This window comes from Hylaeus volcanicus, chromosome 3 (assembly GCF_026283585.1).
Source record: "Hylaeus volcanicus isolate JK05 chromosome 3, UHH_iyHylVolc1.0_haploid, whole genome shotgun sequence".
NCBI classification, from domain to species: Eukaryota; Metazoa; Arthropoda; class Insecta; order Hymenoptera; family Colletidae; genus Hylaeus; species Hylaeus volcanicus.
In genome coordinates this window covers 22,027,939-22,050,724 of record NC_071978.1, presented here as the reverse complement: position 1 = coordinate 22,050,724, position 22,786 = coordinate 22,027,939, and the positions used below count along the sequence as shown (strand labels likewise).

At 33.7% G+C, this 22,786-nt stretch overlaps 3 protein-coding genes and 1 long non-coding RNA gene across 8 annotated transcripts; 1 reads left to right on the top strand and 3 right to left on the bottom strand.

Moving 5' to 3' along the window:
• Nucleotides 1–517: 517 nt before the first annotated feature.
• Nucleotides 518–7,470, bottom strand: LOC128873752 (cofilin/actin-depolymerizing factor homolog). Its single transcript, XM_054117561.1, has 3 exons — nt 7,145–7,470; nt 1,242–1,484; nt 518–1,150 (listed from the first exon to the last, which is right to left on the bottom strand). Exons 1-3 carry the CDS (start codon nt 7,145–7,147, stop codon nt 950–952), a joined length of 447 nt encoding a protein of 148 aa, XP_053973536.1. The 5' UTR covers nt 7,148–7,470; the 3' UTR covers nt 518–949.
• A 1,978-nt stretch (nt 7,471–9,448) lies between these two features.
• On the bottom strand, nt 9,449–13,622 carry LOC128873813 (RNA polymerase-associated protein Rtf1). Of its 2 annotated transcripts, none has more exons than XM_054117679.1 (7): nt 13,419–13,622; nt 12,751–13,009; nt 12,232–12,636; nt 11,912–12,152; nt 11,078–11,804; nt 10,733–11,000; nt 9,449–10,647 (listed from the first exon to the last, which is right to left on the bottom strand). In XM_054117679.1, exons 1-7 carry the CDS (start codon nt 13,497–13,499, stop codon nt 10,541–10,543), a joined length of 2,088 nt encoding a protein of 695 aa, XP_053973654.1. In that variant the 5' UTR covers nt 13,500–13,622; the 3' UTR covers nt 9,449–10,540. The 2 variants fall into 2 exon arrangements, with proteins under 2 accessions (XP_053973654.1, XP_053973655.1); XM_054117680.1 differs by lacking the exon at nt 13,419–13,622 and adding an exon at nt 13,207–13,385.
• Nucleotides 13,623–13,839: 217 nt separating this feature from the next.
• On the top strand, nt 13,840–21,980 carry LOC128873809 (uncharacterized). 4 transcript variants are annotated; one of them, XR_008456492.1, is made up of 15 exons: nt 13,865–14,591; nt 14,722–14,872; nt 15,305–15,933; nt 16,017–16,193; nt 16,289–16,650; nt 16,737–17,003; nt 17,070–17,432; nt 17,501–17,747; nt 17,826–18,034; nt 18,116–18,254; nt 18,333–18,589; nt 18,661–18,826; nt 18,897–19,069; nt 19,180–19,278; nt 20,008–21,980. XR_008456492.1 is itself a non-coding variant. In XM_054117673.1 (15 exons), the coding sequence occupies exons 1-14, from the start codon at nt 14,091–14,093 to the stop codon at nt 19,196–19,198; spliced, it is 3,660 nt and encodes a 1,219-aa protein (XP_053973648.1). In that variant the 5' UTR covers nt 13,865–14,090; the 3' UTR covers nt 19,199–19,231; nt 20,008–21,980. The 4 variants fall into 4 exon arrangements, 2 of the variants coding, with proteins under 2 accessions (XP_053973648.1, XP_053973647.1); XM_054117673.1 differs by having other exon boundaries at nt 19,180–19,231; XM_054117672.1 differs by lacking the exon at nt 19,180–19,278 and having other exon boundaries at nt 13,868–14,591.
• On the bottom strand, nt 19,285–22,111 carry LOC128873816 (uncharacterized). Its single transcript, XR_008456498.1, has 3 exons — nt 21,974–22,111; nt 19,979–20,087; nt 19,285–19,833 (listed from the first exon to the last, which is right to left on the bottom strand). It is a non-coding gene; the product is annotated as an uncharacterized LOC128873816 (long non-coding RNA).
• Between the last annotated feature and the right edge of the window lie 675 nt (nt 22,112–22,786).

Sequence of the window (22,786 nt, the reverse complement as noted above, 5' to 3'; positions counted from 1 at the left end):
ACTCCGAAGTTAGTTCAACCTCTCTACCGCTAGATGGCTACGCCAATATACTAGAAATGCGCGCGAAAATTTGAATATGAATTAAAATTAAACTTTAATTACAGAACCAATAGAAATAATTCTTTTTAATATGCTTTTATATCATTTACTTCATATAAAATTATTAACTGCATAGTGCTGAAGATATATAAAAAATAAAAAGATTAACTTAGTGTTCAGTTGGCTCCGCAAATACATAATACATATGTGGACATACTAGCACTTGTTCCTTTTTTTACAAAAAAAAAAAATCGAAATGAAATAAATAATTTAGATTACTTTGCGAAAAGTTTTTAGTGAATTCAGTACAAGAAAATTATAGAAAATAATTTAAAACAAAGTTTATTTAATATAAAACGGTTAATTGACTTATCATGTACAAACGATATTGTTGAGCTACCTTTAGAATAAGTGAAACAATTCAATTTTATACAACGTTAGGAGAATGCGGGACTTACTAACAGGATCTTACGAAAAGTCATTATGAAATGAATTTAATTTAAACATTATACAGCCGATGATAAAAGTGTAATGCTTTCATTCTTACTGCCTGACCGGTTGTAAACTGTTATTCTTTTACAAGTATCTTATAATTATAATAATAGTATAATATTAATATTATATCAGACAGATTCACACAACGTTCGCAGTATGAAAAGTGATTTTTTTCTTTATATACTTTTTGTTTCATTTACGTTCATTTCTGCTAATGTTTACGCTCCCCAATGACTAATACATGTAGCGCAAATACTTGGTAATCGTTTCCATTTAAAAGTGAAAAATGTGTAAAAACATGAACCTTCGATGCGACGACGGTATAGAGCATTATTTTGGGGAAGGGAATTTGCGTATTGTTTTTCACTTGATTTCTCTCATTAATATTAATAATTTTGGATTCGCTGAAATACTCCTAATTCCTGTCAGTGGCTCGGAGCTTCTCTTCGACAGCTTCCTCGGATGCCTCCGAAAGGTCTGTTGCCTGTATGTACTTTTGCACACCAACTAAGGACTTTTTCAAAGCATCGAAAGAACTGGAGTACAACATCTTCTTCTTAACTTTAGCTGTGTCGGGACACCACGACATCAAGAACAACTTTTGTTTCTTGGATGCCTGAAAAATAACAAGTTTCATTGTAACATTCACATGCCTGGATAACATGTTTATTCGTTTTTATGATCAATAAAAAAAAACCAAGCATTACCTCAGAAGTTCCCTGACACTGATGAGTGTATTCGAAATCGAAGAGGCCATAGCGACATTCTTCGCTACCACCTTTTTGCAAATCTTCGAGGAAGGCGTCGTAAGCCGTATCGCGTGGTCCGATGACTTCAACGTCAATTTGCTTCTCGTCCTTAATGTAAAAGATTACATATCGATGCTTTTTGTCTTTTTTAATCTCCTCGTACGTTGTCTTACAAACGTCAGCTACTGTTACTCCAGATGCCTAAACAAATCAAAACAAAAACGAACGGCTATTAATTATCTTTATCAGCAAAAAAGTCAAGTAAAAAATTAATGGAAGGTTTCGAGTATACGCAGCCGTCGTCGATACTCTAACGATAAATCGAGTGTAATACTGAGCTCCCAACACGTTGCATAATCGTTCGATGAAAATACGCTGTTTAGAAAACTTAATCGCACCTGTTGAAACCGATATCGGCGACAAGAAACTTGTAACCGTTCATACTATTTATAAAATGTTTCTCTATCGTACGAATACGAACATGTCTACATAGGAGACCGTGTCTAGGAATTTCAGCGCATGGGGCAATTCGATTTTTTTTATATTAACCATTAAGACAGAAATGTAATAATACAGTGATAGTTCAGTGTAACAATTTATTCTAAACAGATATTATTTTATAAATGAGAACTAGAGTGTTACAGTAGTAGTCGATATAACTTTTTTTCTCTTCTAAAGACAACCTGTCGACGCCCACATAAGATGGCGCTCAGGAGCACGTGTCTCTTCTGGCCTGCCTTGTCACGGCCCTGCATGAACGCCTTTTTTCGTACACGAAATTTAAGTGCAATCGCGAATCCTTTATTTTGACGAGAAATCAGTCAGAATACCACATAATTAGAATTAATGAATGTAGTAGACTGCAAGTGCATTAGTAATGGACAAATGTTCTGTAGCCCCTGTCATGCAATCCCCACCCCAGACGTCGATAAGTGATCCCTCTTTTAGTACCGTGCGAGCGAAGATTTACGAGGACGTCAGACATCTTTCTCCACTGCGATATATCGCAGTCGTTGACTGACGAGGTGATCGTGGCAGTATCGGAGCTATCATGACGTATCTAAAGTCCCTAGATATACAAAATACCGATACAGGACATACAGGTTATATGACTTTACATTAGAAAACGAATAATTTAAACTGCATCGTTGTATTCTAAACATTATTCTTTTAGGAGACTTTGGTTAATACCTACTCCTCCTAATAACTACACTTTCAAATTTAAAATAGTCTAAACACAGGAAGTTGACGAACAGATTTTAAATATATTGAGCTGTCCGGAAAGTCCATGTTGATTTTTGGTAGGTGGTACAGGTCTGAATATATCGAAATGGTTGAAAACAAATAACATGTATACATCCCTTAAAAGGTGGAACGGTTGTGAAACAAAATGGCGCCTATGTAATTCAATAAATACATGTATATATATTATACGCTTTGAATTTTTCTTAGAAATTGGCACGAACTTTCTGGACAACCTAATAGAATGTGTTATAGACCTGTACAAATACATTGACGAATATAGCCCATGTTTAAATGTAAGGACATATTTTACAATTTGAACATTTAGCATTTCCTTTCTTCATTTATAAGTTTACTACTAATCGATACTTTTCCAAATGAAGCGATAAGCTGGAACCAAAATGGATTCCAGTGGTTTGTGTATCTAGGGACTTTAAACGCTATCAGTATTACGCGTCGTGTTTAGTCGGGCCGTTTAAGCTTATTTCGCGGGCAAACGTGGGGGATGTACCGAAATAAATTCTTCCCACGCATGAATCCTATACTAAAAGAGATCGGACGTCCATTTCTAAAGTTATCCCTTGCGCGCGGGGCACGTGCCACACGGTACGATGGTCCGTTCGACTCCGTATTTCCACTCTGTGGAAATTTGTGAAATACGTCCATGACACAACGCAAAGATTTTTAGAGGTGGGGGAGAGCAGAGAGCAGAGAGCAGAGAGAGAGAAAGAGAGAGAGAGAGAGAGAGAGAGAAAAGGGAGAGTGGTAACGCCACAGATACGCGACACGCGCAGAGTGAAAAGTTCGAAGTGGGATAGTTATTTTTGAATAGCTTTCGTCTAGGATCGACGCTTTCAGATAGTAAAAAAGAAAAAACATTAATTGGCGTATCGGCGAACGTGGGACGACCGAAATCGTGGGTACAAACAAAAGAGATTCGCGGCTATAAACAAGGAATTGCAAAATTTCTAAAATTAGTCGTGCGAAACGTAATTCGATATTTAAAGGAAAAGCGGATCATTTGCCAACGGATGCACATTCGAATATGCTAAAACTCTTTATTGGTTGGTGTGAACGTTTTTAACTAATGCAGGTTGCGTTTGAGAAGTGAAACGATTCTTTTTGTGTTTGATAATCGAGAAAGGGATTGATAACAAAAAATATTGCTCTGCTTTGTATCGGTATAATGAGGCGCACTCGATGCTATTATCGATTCTTGTCTTATCTCAGTAACTAGCTCGGTAATTATATTTTTATAAGAGGATGTGTATAACATTTTTGGATGTGCTTTTATAAAGCTTGCTAAGACTACAATTAAGTTACAATTATTATACGGCGAGGCGTCAACTTAGTCTTGAGTAATCTGTTTGAACAAAGCAGAATTTGTATAAATCGCAGACTGTGAAAGAAAGGCGTCGAACAAATAGCAAAATCATTGAATTAATTTATTTTTACTGATTGGTAATTATATTCCATTGTGAATACAGTTCAACCAACGGCCAATGCTTTGTCTACTGTAGCACAATGAACGTAAGGGTCGATTGGGGTGCGAAAGGGTCTGACGAAAAGTGTAACGTGGTTGGAGGATAGCCAGTAGATGGAGGATGCAATCCCTCGGTCGATATTCTGGCACGACAGGGGATGCCGGTTAGGGCCAGACTTGGCTCCCTCTAGGGCGTTGTTGTAAACGACTCTTGTGTGTGGCACAAGGTCAAACGGAAGATGATTCATCGACGAGGAGCGATATACTTGGTTGTATGACTGGCAAATAAACTGGTCGTTTACGTGTACGGTCATGTACAGTTTCATACACAATCGCCTGAGCAAACGATCAAACGAAATCGATAGATACATAATCTGTTAGTGTATACAGTGATACACTTATTGAAATATACGTCAAATTTTACGATAATTCTTATCTGGAAATAAATTTCGAACGAATACAAAATAAATGTTTGATTTCTTACTCGTGGAATAAGGAACTGAACTGTTCGATCGAATAAATCGCCGTAAATTTGACTCATTTCTGACCAATACACGGACACGGAGTTTCAGATTCCATCTCTTCTAGTCTTCGATTTCTACTGCGCCAATTAAATCGTTTACATTTTAGTGTTTCCATCGGTATTGCATCGCAAAGATTTGAATCACCTGCCATGAATAACGCACGGAGAAATCCGAATAATTAAGCGAGAGAGGTTAGAAACCGTTATTTTCGATCGATAACATGAATGGGGGAAATATATATGACCATGCGAGTAAGCAACAGCGAACAAGATTGACCGTAGCAGTGTCGAAGATAATCAGCTTTATTCACCACGTTTACGAAGGCGTCAGTGAACTTTGAGAGTCACTGGCCTGCAAGAACCGACCTCCTTACGGGCTCATTGAATTTTTCCCTCTCTACCAGAACTTCTGTTGTAGTTCACTGTCATCCTCGAGGCTAGACACCGAGAGGGGAGAGGGTTAGTTTCGCAAGGAAACTCAGCTCTTCATTACCAAGGATACAACGTCTATCGATAACTAACGTACATATTTCAAATGTATTCAGAATCGGTAGCAACTAATTGCAACGATTTCACATGGTTAATAACTCTGTCGCCACATTGTCGGAAACGGAACACCACCAATTCTTCCGGAACTTTACTGGACACATGCGTGTCCAAGGTTGCAAAACTTTAAGTCATGAAATTTAATTGCGAAGATTAATAATCAGCACTTTCTTTGCTGTGGTATCATATATCATGAGTAATCGTGTTAGGAGAAAATTTATCATTGAATTTTCGAGAGCTTTCAAACAACTAATTTATCGAGATTACGTACATGATAACTTTATACTTACACTTGATATGTATACAAAATGATATATAAAAATGTAATATTAAACAAGTCCCTTATAACATTTATTTTAAAAAGTAACGGTAAGTGACGATAACTGTTTAAATAGTTTCTCTGTATCGAAGGTATCTGCAGCTAATAGATAACGCTGATAAACGTAGCATATGACAGAACGAAAATATTCCGCGATGCAGTGGATTTATCTATAAATAAATTACACATTGCGCTCCTCCTTAATAAGTAGTTTGCACGATGAAAGAAAGTCGAGCGAATAAATTGATTCAACAATACGAAACATGAATCGATACGATCGTAGGAAAACGGCAGATCTGGCGTAAGGCATGTTCGTTGCATAAATGTTTGGCAATTACGACGCAAATTCGTGAAATATTCGAGCCGGTGATGAAATTATACGATGGAAACAGTCCTAGAATGTCTTTTGCAGAGTTGAACGAAATTCTAGTCAAATTAGAGGACAACAGAAAATAAGTTTTTCAATCCAATAGCCAATAACAGAATCGTGAAAAAGACTTGGCTTTATATTTATTTTGTGAACATGGCCAACATAAAAAACCTATTTTCAACTTGAGACTTGACACAAAATTATGTAGAAAAACAAAAAGAAATCATTTTTAACCGACTTCGAAAAGGAGGAGGTGACTTAATTCGACATGTATATATTTTTTTGTCGACGTCGACAAATTTACCGTTGAAAGTATCACAATTAGCAAAAAAACATTTGCGATAATTGAAAGAATTTACCGAGGATTGCCATGCGACTCGATACGTTACACCACGACATCGAGTTTCTGCTCTTTGGCGATAAATTTTATCCAGATAAAAATGTCAAATAACGAATAAGCAATAAACAATTTTTTAGCCGTTATACGTTAAATACTAATTACAGATTGAATTGTAAAATGAAATTATGTATCACGTTGAACGACTAGGAACTTATTTGTACGACTGTTCCGTCGAATAAACGTCGTAAATAAATCACTACTTATCATTCGAATAAAATTCGGCCAACCTCTGCACGTATGCATGTTGGCCTCTTGTTTTGTCCCATATCTCAGGAGCGGTTCTTCGGGAAATCGTAAAATTTGGCGTGTTGACTTTCATGCATAAGACATCGACTTGATCAAATTTTCGAAAAAATTTAATGATTGAATGGAGGAGAGGGGAGATTGACACAGGGGATGCCATATTTTGTTTTGTAACGCAGAGTTACGTCGAGGCGGAGCGGTTTCTTCGGCGGGGATGAGCCGATAGGAATGGTTCCAGCTTCGATTTTGATTAGAAGTTTTGACTATTACGAATTCGATACGTTCCGCGCTAATCCCGAGAAAGTTCTGCAATCGATGTTGCCAGTTATTTTTTTTTCTCCCGTCACCGATCATAGTTGCTCTGTTCGAGTCACTAACTGTTCTATCGCGAAGCTGGAAATGAATCATCCGTTTCCTGGAAGCAAGGAATCGCGATTGGCACGTAAAATTGCACCTACTGCGAGAGATGGGTCGTAGTTGCTCGTGGTCGTTCGTTGTAAACGTAAAAATCGATAGCACAGAGGATTCCGTGGCGAGTTGTTAATAACAACGAAATCGTTCGATCGGTGTGGCCGAAACGAAGAAAGCGGTCGCTAATCGCGGCGTATTGCCGGGACAGAAATGGCGACCGGCGCGTTTGCTTCGGCCATAACCACAAAGTAACCCGTCCCCGTACCGGTTCCCGGAGGATCGTTGACATATTTTCGTAGATACATGCACAGTATTGATATTTACCATTTCGTGATGTCGTAGCCGATGAGAAGAATCACGTAAACAAGCACTTTTAACCTACACTTTCACGAGACCCTCGGGTTCTGGTAGAACTGGATAGGCGCAGTGTCCAGTCGCGGGGGTCGCGGCTCACGAACGAACGAACCAACGAACGAACGAACGAACGGGAAGGGAGGCTCCTCTCGTAGCCTAGCTTTCTGCGAATCCTGTATCCCTACGCCTGCGCGCGCGCACTTCTGATTAACTCCGTCTTGATTGGCCGGTTTCTAGATTAACAAAAATTCGTAATCAAATTCGCGTACGCCGTTTCCGTGAAATGTCGTTAACGGAATCGCAGGTTTCGTGTGTCCTGTTCTTTTCACGAGAAAGCAATGAATTAAATATGATTCGAGCGCGAATTTTTTTCACCGAGCCGGTAGGATTATTACAGTGCGCAAGCGTCGCGCGTTGCGGTCCTGCCGGTCGTTTGCGTGGCTCTTAATTTCGACTGGAATACGATTCTCTCGCGGATTACCTTGAGAATAAGGTCGATCAGTGAAATCACCGATTCGTTGGAACCGTCGTGGAACCGATTCGAGTAGCAATGACATGTAATTTGCAGGAATTAATCATCGACGCGACCTGCCGGTCACGCTGGCCAATCATCGCGAGGGACGTGGGGAAATTACCTTATATGGGCAGCGGCATGCAAGCGACCGCATACAGACGTCGCGTGTCGTCCGTGCGCATGCCGCATATTTTCCGTGCGCACGACGCGCAACGTCGTCAGGGCCGACGCTAAATGGAAGCAAATAAATACACTCCATTTGGGGCACTCGAAAAACAAACAAATTTTCTATGCTTATCATATCATGTTTTAATCTTGACAATTTCTTTCTCCTCTATCTACTATTTTTAACGAACCTTGTATTCATTGATAAGGAAAATACGATTATTCTATCTGAATATAGCTTTCTATCCTCAGAAAGTAAAGACTGAACAAATTACGCTATATTAACAAGAAAAAGTAACCAACCCATAATTTGAAGGACTACCATGTAGTGCCTGCCCTGAACATTTTTGATAGGTTGAAAGCACGCCAATACGCGACAGCACAGTATCGGAAAGGCGGCAATCTCAAATACGCTTTATCGATAAACGTACAAAAAAAAATGTTGAGTATACATTTGTTTCATGTACCATTGACAATTTTTATTTTACATACATCTGTCGCATTCAGTAATCTATGTAACACTGGAATTAAATTTAACACTGATGGCTTCGAATACAATTCGTAACCAACGATACTTCCATGTCATTTTGGACAAGACGGTAATTATGAGTACGTCACACTCAAAAATAAATCACGTTAAAATATTCACATAAATATATTTCACCTTAGATATGACAATATATGATTAAACGCAATTTGTATCCGTGCGAAATACAAGATGTAGCCAAGTACGTAATCGAAGAATTATGGAATATAAATAGGATATTACTTTAATACTGCTACCAATTATACATCTTTAAAGTATGTTTAATACATTTTAAGATTTTTTTTTTGTAGTTTCTTCCTTACAGATTCCTTAAATAAAACTATTAATCTTAGATCGTAGACAATATACAATATAGCTAAAATAGTTAAGTTATACTCTACAAGCATAACAAACTAGAGAAACTATAGATTAGAAAATACTGAGACAAGATATATTCTAACTGACGACCGTAGTAATCGATGCTAGTTGACGCAAAAGAAATATTACATTAAAGATTTAGAAGACAATTCAAATTTATATGTTAACAATTATTAAAAATATATGAAAATTTATTTTATAATTTATGTTGTATCATATAAAAACTGAGTATTGTAGATGACATATATCTTAGTCTAGTTGTTAAAGCATCATTTATAAACGAGAAAAAGTATAAGACTGTGTAGAAGTTGTCCTGTCTTGCCAATAATCTAATTAACTCTTACTCTCTTAAAACTATAAATGTAAAATTTTCGATACCTAAATAAAAATATGAATTTCTCTACAATTTTTTAATAGTATACTGTTTAGATACATATATGTACAATTTTGGCAAATTTACGGATAATGTTAAACACATGTTGCATTTTGATAATACATTCTACTTAGCATTTTGTATTAATATATGTATAAGTATTTATAATATTTGCGAATTATTATACCGGATGTTCCGACATCTTGGATAAATAAAATTTACGGTTGAACTTAAATCTTTTCGAATAAATATGTACTTATTTTTTTCCTACTACCTAAATTAACCTTAAATAAGTATTAAACAATACATACTTTTTAATGAAAAGTATAAAACTTTATTTATTCAAGACATCGTATTTATGATCATATAGTAAAAAGAACAATTTAGTAGATAAATAGAATACACAAAAATATACCTAATTTTCTATAGATACTAACCAAATCATCGTTATAGCGTAATTATTTAATACCTATCCAATTTGATAGATTCGAGTTAACAATAATTATTTAATTAACTAGACAAACAAAACGAATACATTTAAAACATGTTTTTGTCATTCTTTCATACAGAAATATATATATATAAGAATTTAGCCATTTAAATTATTTGAATTATTTAGAGAATATGTACAAATTTTTATTGTAAAACATATTTTGAAGCTTCTATAGTCAAATAATATTGGCAGTAATTCGCAGTGTATATAATGCTTGTTAGACACTGCAGAATAATACAAAAATATTCAGAAGTATAGTTATCTTGTAATGTACGTCATACTACACATTTAACCATTGTGTACATAATTAATATTTTCACTAAATTTAAATTTGTATAACTTCCCATACGGTGATCGTTTATTAATATTTATTTTTAATTATCTGTTCAGAATAATTTTTAAATAAGAAATATATGGTTTTTCGTTTGAAATTTATTTTTTTACTTCGGAAAATTAAAAAGTACGAAATGAATACATAATCGATCAAAAAGTCATATATGGAAAGAGGAGAACAAATGCAATTACAAAGTTCTTAAATAATTCAAATCGTAATACTTTTCTTTAAGTACTCCTTAACAGTGCTCTTCAAAGAATAAAGATGTTTTATTGCATTCATTTGCATAGAATGCACAGTAACTATGATCTTGCAAATATAACTATATGGTAGGAACCACTCCTTTTTTTTTAAATAGAGTTATTGTTTATAATAATAATAATATAAAGATGAAAAACAAAAAGAAAACGTTATATGAGAACTATAGATAAGTTAGTTTCTCAGTCAATTGTTACAAGATTTTTCCTTGTTTTTACAATTAATCAGATCATTGAAGGACTAAGATGTACGCTTAGATAACTACACGATAATATTTAAAACTTAGCCTTGCAAAATTTTTCTGATTTCTAAAGCTAACAGAACGTTAGATGAGCCCCCGTTTTTTCTTATAATCTTCTAAGTTTAAGGAGCGTCGAGGTCCTGTATCTTTAATATTACTAATAGGTTTCGGTAATACACTAACGGGATTATCTAAAATAAAAAAAATATATTCATGTTAGTTTTGTTTGATATTAGTGTTTTAAATATTTAATAAAAATGTTTGTGTGCAACTTACTCGGAATGGGTACTTCCAAATCTATTGTGATATCAAAATCATGAGCATTAAATAGGTCCTCGGTACTTTGCTTTTTCTTTGTTTCTTGCCCGTTTTCTTTTTCGCTATTTACTGTTACTGATTCCGTTTGTTGAGGAGTTGTTTTGTCATTTATTGGAACAGTTGACGATATCTCGTCATCTTCTGGTTTATAAACCATTCTTGGTTTTGTACTTCGTCTGGTAAATGGGTCGTCCACCTTTTTACCTTTATTAGCTTTAATCTCTTCCTATAATATACAAAGTATATATTAATTTATTATTTATTACTTAATTAATTTATTATTAATAAATATTATAAAATCACCATAATAGCTTTTTCAGCTTCTTCAACGTTTTTCTTCCGATTACGATCGTTAATATAAGATATACTAGATATTGTTGCGGTGCGCATTTTATCAAGTTCCGAAGCACGTTCTTCGAGCTCGCCCAATTCTTGATTAAGACGACTGGCGGTTTCGTCGTCTCCTCTACAATTAGCTGCGTCTCTTTCTCGCATAAGTTGTGCTTTTTTCATTGCGTAATTGTATGGATTTTGTTTAAATCTTTCTTTTTCCCGTACAATTTTCTCTATATCTTCTTCTTTAAATTCATATACTAAGGCTTCCTTAATGTCTTTTAATTTTTGATCGACTTCTTCGAACGTGGGCATGGATATTCCTTGCAAAGCGCAAGTTTCCTTCCATTTGAAAAATTCAGACTCAGTGAACTCTTGATTCGATACAAATTCTAATCTGAACACGCGTTCCTGAGCTCCATGCCTTAATTTCAATCCTTTGTTTGTTCTTGTACCGCCGAGTTGGTAAATTTTCCCTGTTTCACAGACGCCGCTTATTTCAGCTACTCGGTAAACGGGTTTTCCATTGTTATTTCCGATACCAATCCTAACAAAACAACCTTGTACTACTCTATCAAAGAAAGGTAGATGTACAAATCTCTCCATTTTGTGACGAGATAATCTAATTTTATTGAGATCTTCCTTAGTACTGACATATATTGGTTTCTTCGGTTTGGCTTTATTACTAGTAACAGACCTGAAAAGTTACGTACGCGATCGTCAGTCAAAAATCGCTGTCGTTTAAAAATTATTCCAAAATGATAATAATAAAAAAAAAAAGAGAACAAACAAACAGGTACTGACTTTTTATCGTTATCGGAATCGGAATCCCTGCTATCGCTTGAAGACGATCTACGATGAGATGATGGTTTAGCGGTTTCTTCGTCTTCACCGCTATCCGATGAACCGCTATCATCGGAATAAATATCAGACGCTTTAAGCTTTGTTTTATTTGCGCCACCCTTGTGATCATCTTCCAATTCTTCTTCCTCCATGTCCTTTGATTGTTGTTGCTGTTGTTCTATCCTTTGTTTCTCTTTTTCCTCTGTTGGAAGATCAGAAGATATTTATAAAAACCGTCGATGAGTGGATAAAAATCGTCGATAATTTATTAATCACTTTACCTCTTTCTTTCTTCTCTTCTCTCCTTGCTTTTAGAAGAGACATTGCATGGAATTTTTTATCTTGCTTCTCTTCTATAGTTTTTTTACGATCTTTACTTCGTTCTTTAGGATCTGGAGCTCTGTCGACTTTCCTCTCCTCAGCACTTTTCTCTTTCTTCCGCGATTCCTTTTGCTTTTTCAATTCTTGTTTCTTGGCCATTCGTAATTTCTTTTCAATCTCAAATCTTGTTTTCATAATTTCGCGTTGTTCGATACGTTTAAAAATTTCCTGTTCACGTTCTTTTTCAGTCATTTGAGCAAGCCTTGCTTGATCTTCAGCATCACCCATCAACTTATCATCATAGCCATCGTTGAATTCCTCTTGACTAGAATCGGAAACACTGGCATCTGAGTCTGAAACCTCTCCTAAAAGTATAAAAGTACTTTTTAATTTTTTGTATAGAATTCCAATCTCTTTTTCAATCTCTATTCATGTCTTATCCACAATGTTGAGTGGTTAACATTGATGCACATAATTACCTTCTTCCGGTTCAGAGACTTTCTCAGGTTCTTTTTCACTAGCACTCTCCTCGCTGCTAGACTTTGTCATCTTTCTTTTATTTCGTTTAGTCGGCACTTTCTTTTTCTTATTTTTACCAGCCTTTGCACCCCAATCATCATCCGAATCTGATGTGTCTGAATTATTTTTGCTGTCCTTTTTAGCATTACCTGTGTCTTCATTAGATTGAGAATCATCTTGAGCTTTTCCTTTCTTCTTTTTAGCGAGCGATAACAAGTCCTAATTCAAGAGATAAACGTTTAATAAAAAGATCAAACGTTTTCTATACAGCAAACAAATTTCTGATATACACATGTAAAGTACGAATTGCGAGAAAAAAGAATTTTACATGTAGCATCCATTTGGTTTAAACATTAGCCAATTACTCTTGAAAATTAAGTGAACATGTTTTTATATATACAAATTTGTGCGTGTACCGTTTAGCAGTATAACAGAGGTTATGTAAAGCAATATTTCATTTGCACGTCGTTTCTCGTAATATGATTGAAATGTATACGAGGTGATACGATGTAATCAATTTTACTATTGAAATCCGCATGCTCGACATTCGAAGATAAGAAATTCGTCGTAAATGTAAAACAGAAAAAATACGCGACATGAGATTTTTATGTAAGGTTATATCATTTACATTATCCAAATCCGAGCCACTTTCCGATGCACTGCCACTACTATCAGAGTCTATAAGAGCCTGATTCTTCCTCTTTGGCATCGTCACGAGAAATTGCACACGGAGATCGTGAAAATTGCACGCCCTCCTGACAAAGACAAATCTAACGTCATACAAGATACAATAAACTAGGAAGACCGCGCAGAACCGAAAACGTTAAACATCAACGACAACATGGCAACGTAATGCCACTTACTTCTTCAACCTAGTGACAAAGTTGAACAAAGTTGAACTGCATACTTTATTCCATAAAATTTTTGTACGTAATTCATTGATATGTAAAATAATAAAGTATTCCTTCCAATAATGTTCATATTTTCTCTCGTAATTCACGAATTATCAACCTATTTCGTTCGTTGATTTTATAGGTGCAAAGCTTTTACGTTAGGAATATTTTCTTTCGTAAATTGGTAAGTGTGAATGTTGACACTTTTTGCCGTCAATGGCGTACAATAGACGCACCTGTGTCGATGTGTCAGAGAAATTTTATACTATATTGGATTTTATATGACGTTACCATCAGGCAGTGAAATGTAATTATAGGAGTGGCATTTACGAATTAATTTTAATAGATAGTAGTGTCGTAGCGAACGCGAGCATTCTAATTACGGATGTTTAAAATTAGAATATTCAATGGCTGTGAATATGGAAGTAGAAAAGAACACCTCCAAAGAGGTTGACACTCAACTTTTGGCAACCAATTCGATGGAATTTCACGATGGCATTCAAAAAAATGATGAAAATGTTGGAGATCTTGAGAATTCGTTTTCGTCGCTTGAAAATAAAACGTTCGATAGCGAGGAATGCGATCGTACGATTATATACGCACAACTCGAGGAGCCTAAAATTTACCCGAATGATTTAGACGATAATCGGATATCAAATAATGAAAAACAGAAAGTAAGCATCGAAAATAAAGAGAAAGAATTGTCACAGAACAAGAAAACTTTAAGGAATGATTACAAGAGTCATCAATCAGAAGCAACATCAGAAAACTCCAATGATAGACATGCATCTCAAGCACCGTTAGCTTTTACAATTGACTTTGGCAACAAAGAAGTTGATACAAGCAAATATCAGAATTTATTTGAGAGATATAATGCCCGTCATAAACGAAATCTTTCCACATCTAAGGTAGGCACCATTTGGATTTTATATTAAATTATGTGAAGAAAGAAGGTTCAGATTTAAACAGTTTTCCACAATAATATCTTGAAAGTATAGAATAAAAGAAACTAAGCTGAAATTGAAATTAAATTTTCAGGTAGAAATAAATACCAAAAAAACTGGCACATGTTCTTCAAATTTAATGCAAAAACAAAAAGTTTCTAGTACACATTCTGAAGGTTACTTTAGTAGTGAAGATGACACAAGAAGAAAAACAGATCAATTATCAATGAAACTGAAACAGCTAGGTAATTTTATGAGTTAACATAGAGCATAATTATTTGATTTTCATTTAATTGAAACTTTTAGCACGATTTAATAATGTTGCATAATAAATATTTAAAGTATAATACTTGAAATAATGCTTGCTTACTTCCATAAACATTGAAGATCAATTCCTTTAGAAGAATAAATTCTGTATAATGGAATACTATATTTGTAAAGTATGAGTCATGATGGAGTCACCTTTTTAATATTCTTCTCAAGTATCTTTGATATGTTCACAGTATGTAGGCTGCCATCACATTAATGACTCTAATATTTTATCAATATATTATAGTATTAAATTACATTACACTGAAATATTATGTTAAAAACTTTAACATTAGTATTAACAAATTATTTTAACAAAAATGTTATACTGTATACTTCATTTTTATATTTATTAATTCTTTTTTTAGGTTCAAGAACATTTTTAAAATCATCTAACACTGCAACAAAATCTGAGTCTGCTATGAAAGTGACGAATTTTCAGAGTACACGAAATGCAATGACTAGATCTTTTGAACAGTCAAAACAAACTAGATTCGCTGATAAAAATCTTTCTTTAGAACTTGGTTATACAGGAAAAATAAATTCAACACCATATTGGGTGCCTCAAAAATCAGCTACCATAAATGATTTAAGTAGAATTCAAGCAAATAATTATGATGATGAAGCTGAAAAGTTATACACAAAGAATATAGATCCAGAAGATGATTATGAAAATTCATCTGATAATGCTTCTGAAAAAGTTTGTAACATCAATTATGGTAGGAATAAAAATATGAATGCAAAAGAACACAATTTATCTAGTGTTAGTTATACAATGGAAGTGAATCCAGATGAACTGGCTGAAACGAATATAGATGTTTTTAATGTCAGTAATGTTGATGGAGGATCAGATGGTGCAGTTAGTGAAGCAGGAACATACACAATACACAAGGATTATACAGATGAAGAGAAAGCAAGAATGGATATTGATAAAGTGTTTAGTGTTGGTATTTTAACCGAAGAGGAGAGCAATGGAGCATGTATTCATAACTTTAAGGTAAACGAATTGTGTATTAAATGTTTGGTACTATTGTGGGATAACTTTTTCTTTATTAACACTATTTTTTTTTTATTTCAAAGATGAGTGTTTCAAGGGATAACAATACATGGATATCAGAATGGGCTACACAAGTAGCAGAACATAATTCTCTTCCACCAGCGATTGGTGGACCGACCGGTCGTACTCCTCCACTAAGTCCTTCCAAGATACCGTCTCCTATTCATACTAGATCTCAAAGACTGGCTCGTAGTCGCAATGTACGAAATTTTTGTACCTTGATCACTTTAATTATACTATCTTAATTATTATTCTATCTTGTATATTATATTTACATAATGGTACATATTTCCAGGAACAAAGCGACAGCAGTTTAGATGCGGAATCGTACTTGCGAATAAAAGAAAGAGTAGGTTTAATTTCAAATCAGCACATAATGATTGACTCTGGTGGAGAATCAGATGATGACACCAGTAATAGCTATAATACACCACCGCATAGTGCACAACGGACACCAGTGCATGGTACTTTAACAAGGCGCGGGAGTTTATCTGAATCTCTTTTTAGAAGAGCCAACACCAGCGAAAATAAGAGGAGCATTCGCAAATATTTGAGTTCAAACAAATCTAAGACTGAAGACACAAGCGCAGAATTAAGTAGTCCGTCCAAAGATTTTGCTTCCCTTCATTTAGGAAGGCGAAGTAGTTCCTTGGACAGGTAAAAAAAGCAATTATATGAATATTGATATCATAATTTGTGGTTGTAAATTATTCGCAAATATTATTTGGTTTGACGCGACATAGGCGAGAATGTACATCCGATACAACTGAATCTAATACGTCCAGGAGGAGTAGTATGAAGTATTATCGAGATGATGAAACTACGTATACAAATAGCCCTGTTTTGAGCCGCCTAAGACCTTCTACGCCGAAATTAACTAACAGTCCAATCGTAACTCGCAAGACGGTAACAAAAATTGTTAATTCACTGGTGTTAGAAAAAACTAAGCACCTGGCGAAATCTTCTACAGAAGCTAAAAACATTGGATACTTTACTTGTGTTGAAAACAGGTACGCATATAGAATAAAATCCAAACATACTTGTATAAATAATACTAAACATTTTACTTCTTGAAGTCCATACATGTTAAGGAAGTCTAATAGTACCGCAAGTTACCATGAAGGAAGTATCGGCCTGAATAATAAAGAAATGCTAACGAAAACGAACAGTGTTCTTCAAAATAGTCCGAATCTTCAACGCAATCTAAATATCCAAAGATCGTGCAGCAATGCAAATATCAGAAATGTAAAGTCACAGAGCCACTTATCTCGTCGTAGTAGCTTTAACAGTAGTGACATTGACAGAACGTCTTCAAGAGGAAGGTGTGTTGTTGCATCTGACAGTAGCAGCGAGGCTGGTGAACAGCAAGTTAAACCTTCACTAGCTTCGATATCATCGGGAATTAAATTGAATCGAGCTTTTAGCATACGAAGAGCTAGGTACTTTTTGAAGATAGAAAATCTGAGATGTTGACATAATGCATTGAAACCTGTTTTTTTATATGTAGATTAAATTGTGAATCCGATACAACACCAAATACAACTCCCGAAGAAAGACGAAGGCGAGCGCAAAGCGAAGTAAAATCAACAATACCCGCAAATAAACAACAAAATTATCATCGAAGTCGTGCAAGCAATGTAAACGCTCATTTCAAAGAACCTTTAAAAAAATCAGAGCCTATAAAACCTAGAACTGTATCTATATCAAGAACTGACAGTACTAGGATTAGTATAAGGGCACCGAAATCATCTCACGTAAGTTTCTTTAACATTTTGTAAACATAGAATCATTATTATATTTCAATTTATTTTGACGATTTTTAAATATTTTAGCATGTTTCTATTACACAACGACCTAATCAGAAAGTAAATAAAGATCAGAAATCTGGTAGAAGTAATTCAACATTAACATCAAAGGAAGTCGAATTTCAGAATTGGAAAAGGAGGAAAAGTTATGATCCAATGAAGGCAGCCGCGGAAGGGAGAAAGAAATTAATAGACAACTCAAAAAAACATCACAGCACAGAAGACAGTCCTGGCAAGTGAGTAGATAACCTCAAAATATTTTTGAACCCATTCAGAATATACAATTATAATCTTTGAAACGATAAATGTCTTTTTAGTCACGATAATTCTGTATTGCGGTCAGCAAGTTTTCATGGAACTGGTGGTGCCCTTTCATTAGCTAATGAATGGTCAGACAACGAATTAAATTTTACTGAGAACGACAATCAAGTACCTCCACCATGTAGTCCACAATTGGTAAATTAAAAAGAAATTAAATATTTAAAAAAACATGTCTATACTATAAATAATTTTTATTGAATTATTAATATACAGAAAAGCGATAGCGATCTAGAAACATCGTATTACTTACAAGCAACGCAAAATGTTGTATCAGCTATGTCAGCTCGTATTACAGACTGTCATTCACCTTTGGTAGATTCAGATAATGAAAGCGATGAGGATACTAGTCATAGTCTGCATAAAAATACGTCGAAAACATTAAATCAGCCTAGCGATACAGAGAGTAGCGACGATCGCCAGCCCTGTACACACAATACTATTTCAAACACTAAATATAACAGAGCATTCAGGTAACGGTGTTTAAAATTTAACTAGTCCGTATTATTAGTATTATCAGTGTATTCTAAGAATTGATTTACAGCTTACGCAGACCAAGAGTAGACTCACAAGTAACAAAACTACCAACAAATGTAAATAAAAATAAATCGGTCGCATCCGATACTCGTGGAAAATCTGAATCTATTACAAGTATTAGTAGAACCGATTCTGGGCGCTTCAGTATGCGATTAAACAGAACTTCAAATACTGTACGTATCTCTTTCCGTGCGCAACATACGTATTTCTATAAAGTATTTATCTAAACAAAATTTGTTATAGGGTTCTAAAGCGAAACCAAAGGAAACAAAAAAATCTGTAACACCTAACGCAAGGGAAGTTGAAATGCAAAATTGGAAACGTCGTAAAAGTTACGATCCTATGAAGGCCGCAATGGAAGGAAAACGAAAAGCAGGTTTAGCCAAAAAGAATGTGAATGCAAATCTTTCTCCAAGGTAAACAGTTGGTATTTATTTCTATCCGTACAGGAAATTATATGAAAGATATGATGAAAAATATTGTTGTCGCTATAATGTAAAAAGTAATTATTTCACTGTGTTGGTAGGACCGATAGCGATCGATAATCTAATGATAGAGACCATCGGTACAAGCAAGTGGTACGAAAAAGACTTGTTTGATTTTGCGATTTAGATTTTTTTAAGAGGTACACTAGCAATATAATTTTTAAATGTCATTGCTACTTTTGTAGGGCCTCTTGAGAAAATCGTATTGCAACAATGCTGCTTTTTGAATTTATTTATATACACGTTAATTCATTGTCTATTGCGATGCACAATTAATCTATGAATACTATGGATGTGCCTCTGTTTTATATGATTTTTTAGTCTAATAATAGCTTTTACTTTTGTCACATAAGAATCCATATTATTCATGTTTCACTTCATAGCATATTTTCGAAATGGATTATGTTTTAGTGAACTCGGCTATAAAAATATTCATTTATTTTTTTATTGAAAGAATGTAACTCGTAAGTGAAATAGTTAGAATGAAACCAATATACATATACATTTCTTCATAATGTGTATGCCAGCCAGGAATTTAAGCCTAGTTTGTTTTGGCTTATTAATGCAACACACGGCTAGATTAATGTTTTAAGCCTTATATATTGATTCTTTTTGTTTGCATGATCCAAGAAAGAACCAAGCTGCTCTTGGTTAAATAAAGCTGCTTGCATAGAACTTTTAATTGGACAAATTTACTGCAATTTTTACAGAGTTTTTAGGTTATATAGGTACAAACCTCTAACACGTTGAAATATTCAATATAGTCATTTAACAGATAATCGTTATATATAGAGAAATATAAAATATCTAGTAACTGGTTCTTTCTTTGCATAGTCTTACCTCAAGAAAAATATTTGCTCTCTTTTTAGTCAAGTTGCAAGATCACGTAGTTTCCATGGTTCATCAGGATTTGGAGTTAGCGATTGGAGCGATGAAGAGTTGGCTATATCTGCGGACGAAAGTACCGTCTATTAAAGGTCACGCTATTAATGATATTATATGAATGAATTAAGTTACAAGAATTTCAACTATAGCAATTAATGTACATAAAGAATAAGAACATCAGTTCTTACTAAATTGCTCTATGAATAGTTCTATACATTTAAAATTATATTAAATGGAGAAGAATGTTAAAAAATCTTTTCTATATTAAAAGATTCTATTTTTTGCAACTTTTAACATTAAGAAACTATAGAACTATATGGCTATCAGTACTGTTTTAAGTTCAAGTATCACTATTTAATCAAATTGATGTCCTTATATTTTAGTTTTTCTTTAAATGTATTCAAGTGTATCATTGAATGCTGTATGAATTAAGACAAGAGAATATGTCAAAGTCTTCTGAATTTTGTGGTAAAAATAATAGTTCCAAAGTTAGGGCCTAAAGGTAATGAATACTAAATATATAAGATCATGTGTGTAATTGGTTTAATTGTGATTGGACCAATCATGTAGCAGCGTAGAGGCATTATTATTTTGACATTTTAGTTTTTAGTAGACATGACTATTATTTGTTTTTTGAAGTAAAATTATTATTCATTGCATTATTCGTTATAGTAGTTTCAGGAAACAATTGTTTACAGTATTTTATGTTCTCAATTTACTTTAATTGATACTTATTATTTCTTCTTGTGTCTCGTTGAAATCAATATGTCTTGAAAATGATATGAAAAAATTATTAGTTTCTATCAACTACAGAATTATACATATTGCTTGATAACAAATTAGGAAAGATATTATCATCTATCATTGATTCATGTATGAGCTCTCTGCATTTCAACATAATTATTGATGTATCTAAAGAAAAAATGCTATTTGCTCCTGAAATGTGCAATAAATTACTCTAATTACTTTTTACATCTAATAATTTAATAATTAATGTGATCATAGTATGCTTTAAGATGATAGTATATATTGTATTATATTTTATTATTGATCAATTTAATTGTATATCGTTTCGTTTACTATGAATTCTGTAAATATTAGGAAATGTTTTCAATTAATTGTAAGAACAAATATTGATCTAAATAATCTAGAAATTATATTCAGCTCATTGATGTATAATTATAACATTATCTAAACAGTAAATTTTAATATGCACTTGTTCAAAAGGTTTATGTTGTTTGGTCGCGCTTCTTGTTGATGTATTATAAATTTATCAGCAATTTGAGATACTATACAATTTAGATAAATCAATTATTTTTATGCACTTCCCCGTACAGCTGGTTATATTGTAATTTTTACTGCATAATTTTTGAAATAAACATTATTTATTTTATTTGTAATCTTAAAAATCAATAAATCTCTTAAAGAGATTATTCATATGTTTGACAGGATTTTGGAAACAACACTTCGTGAGATGTATAAATAATTTATGCAGTAAGAAACATCATATCATATGATACATATGAAAAAAGAAATATCGATAAAATGCGATGTTGTATTTTGTTGAAAGCTTATTTTCAGAAAGATTTCATTATTTAAAAAAATGTATGTTCTGCACATTATTATTATTGTCAAAATGCACTTGTATGTTTTGTTTCAATAACCTAAGAAGGTGCTAATTGTAAACTTTGTTTGATTTAGTTTTCCAAATCCTACCTTTCCACTTAGTCATAGAAAGTTAAGTAATTCATAATTAGTGCGATTAATGTTTAAACGTTAATTGACTGTAATTTAGCATGATATATTTTTCAACCATTTGTATTGTTGAGGGCGGGAAGGCTTTTTTCGAATACGAATAATTCTTCCAAAAATGGTGCAAAACAAATTTTACGTTATAAAACTATATGTTTATACTATACAGATTTTTAATATCGAGTTAAAGATGCTTACGATGCATATACATAAATACGTAGTATTGTTGCAACTTGTTTCAATATGGATATTCATTTCTCGTTCTTCCTTCGAATAAACGTGGGCTTCCATTGTGAAGGTCATTGTGATTGCAAAATTGTTATTAGATTATTTAATATAAAATGATGTCTACACATCTTCTATTATTGTACTTTCTCATTGTGAAAGTGAGAATCGGAATATTTCATTTTATTCATTGTATTCGTTAGTTTCTCGATCTAATATTATCTCCGAATAACACGATAAAACAAAACATATTTGTATACCATCGCAAATCACTCATACACATAATATGTAGAGTTTTGCTATATTTTGTATAGATTATATTGCGTTATACCTGCGATCTACGACTTTCCCAACGCAATTTGGCGCAAACAACCTTATACGTACGTTCATACAATATAGAAAACGCAATATATTTTTCTATCAGCAATGTTTAGCGATAGATATAAGTTCAAACGTATTGTTAATGGTTTCGTATGATAATTTCTAGGGTGTGCATGATTTATTTTTCTCATATACATGTTACCTACGATGTAAAAATAAGTAGTAATTGGTATCTTTAAGGATGTTGTGCAGAACATATTGACATGTTTGATAAGTATATGGTAATAAATGACAGAAGAGTAATTGTATTTGCTCTCTTCTCTAAAAGAATTAAAATAATTTACTACCCAACCTTAATAATTTACTAGCCTAGCGATATTTTTAACATTAATTTTTTTTCTACCGAATGGGACAATCGAGAATGTAATACATATTTTTTATCAATGTAAAAAAGACTACTGCTAA

Excerpts from the sequence above, each read along its gene's own strand:
- LOC128873809 (XM_054117672.1), top strand. The coding sequence starts at position 14,091 with ATGGCTGTGAATATGGAAGTAGAAAAGAACACCTCCAAAGAGGTTGAC. Across the intron at positions 16,194-16,288 it reads GACTGGCTCGTAGTCGCAAT|GAACAAAGCGACAGCAGTTT; the intron begins GTACGAAATTTT and ends ACATATTTCCAG. Across the intron at positions 18,035-18,115 it reads ACAGAAGACAGTCCTGGCAA|TCACGATAATTCTGTATTGC; the intron begins GTGAGTAGATAA and ends ATGTCTTTTTAG.
- LOC128873752 (XM_054117561.1), bottom strand. Across the intron at positions 1,151-1,241 it reads AGTGTCAGGGAACTTCTGAG|GCATCCAAGAAACAAAAGTT; the intron begins GTAATGCTTGGT and ends GTTATTTTTCAG.
- LOC128873813 (XM_054117679.1), bottom strand. The coding sequence starts at position 13,499 with ATGCCAAAGAGGAAGAATCAGGCTCTTATAGACTCTGATAGTAGTGGC. Across the intron at positions 12,637-12,750 it reads AGTCTCTGAACCGGAAGAAG|GAGAGGTTTCAGACTCAGAT; the intron begins GTAATTATGTGC and ends TTATACTTTTAG. Across the intron at positions 11,001-11,077 it reads AAGCTGAAAAAGCTATTATG|GAAGAGATTAAAGCTAATAA; the intron begins GTGATTTTATAA and ends TGTATATTATAG.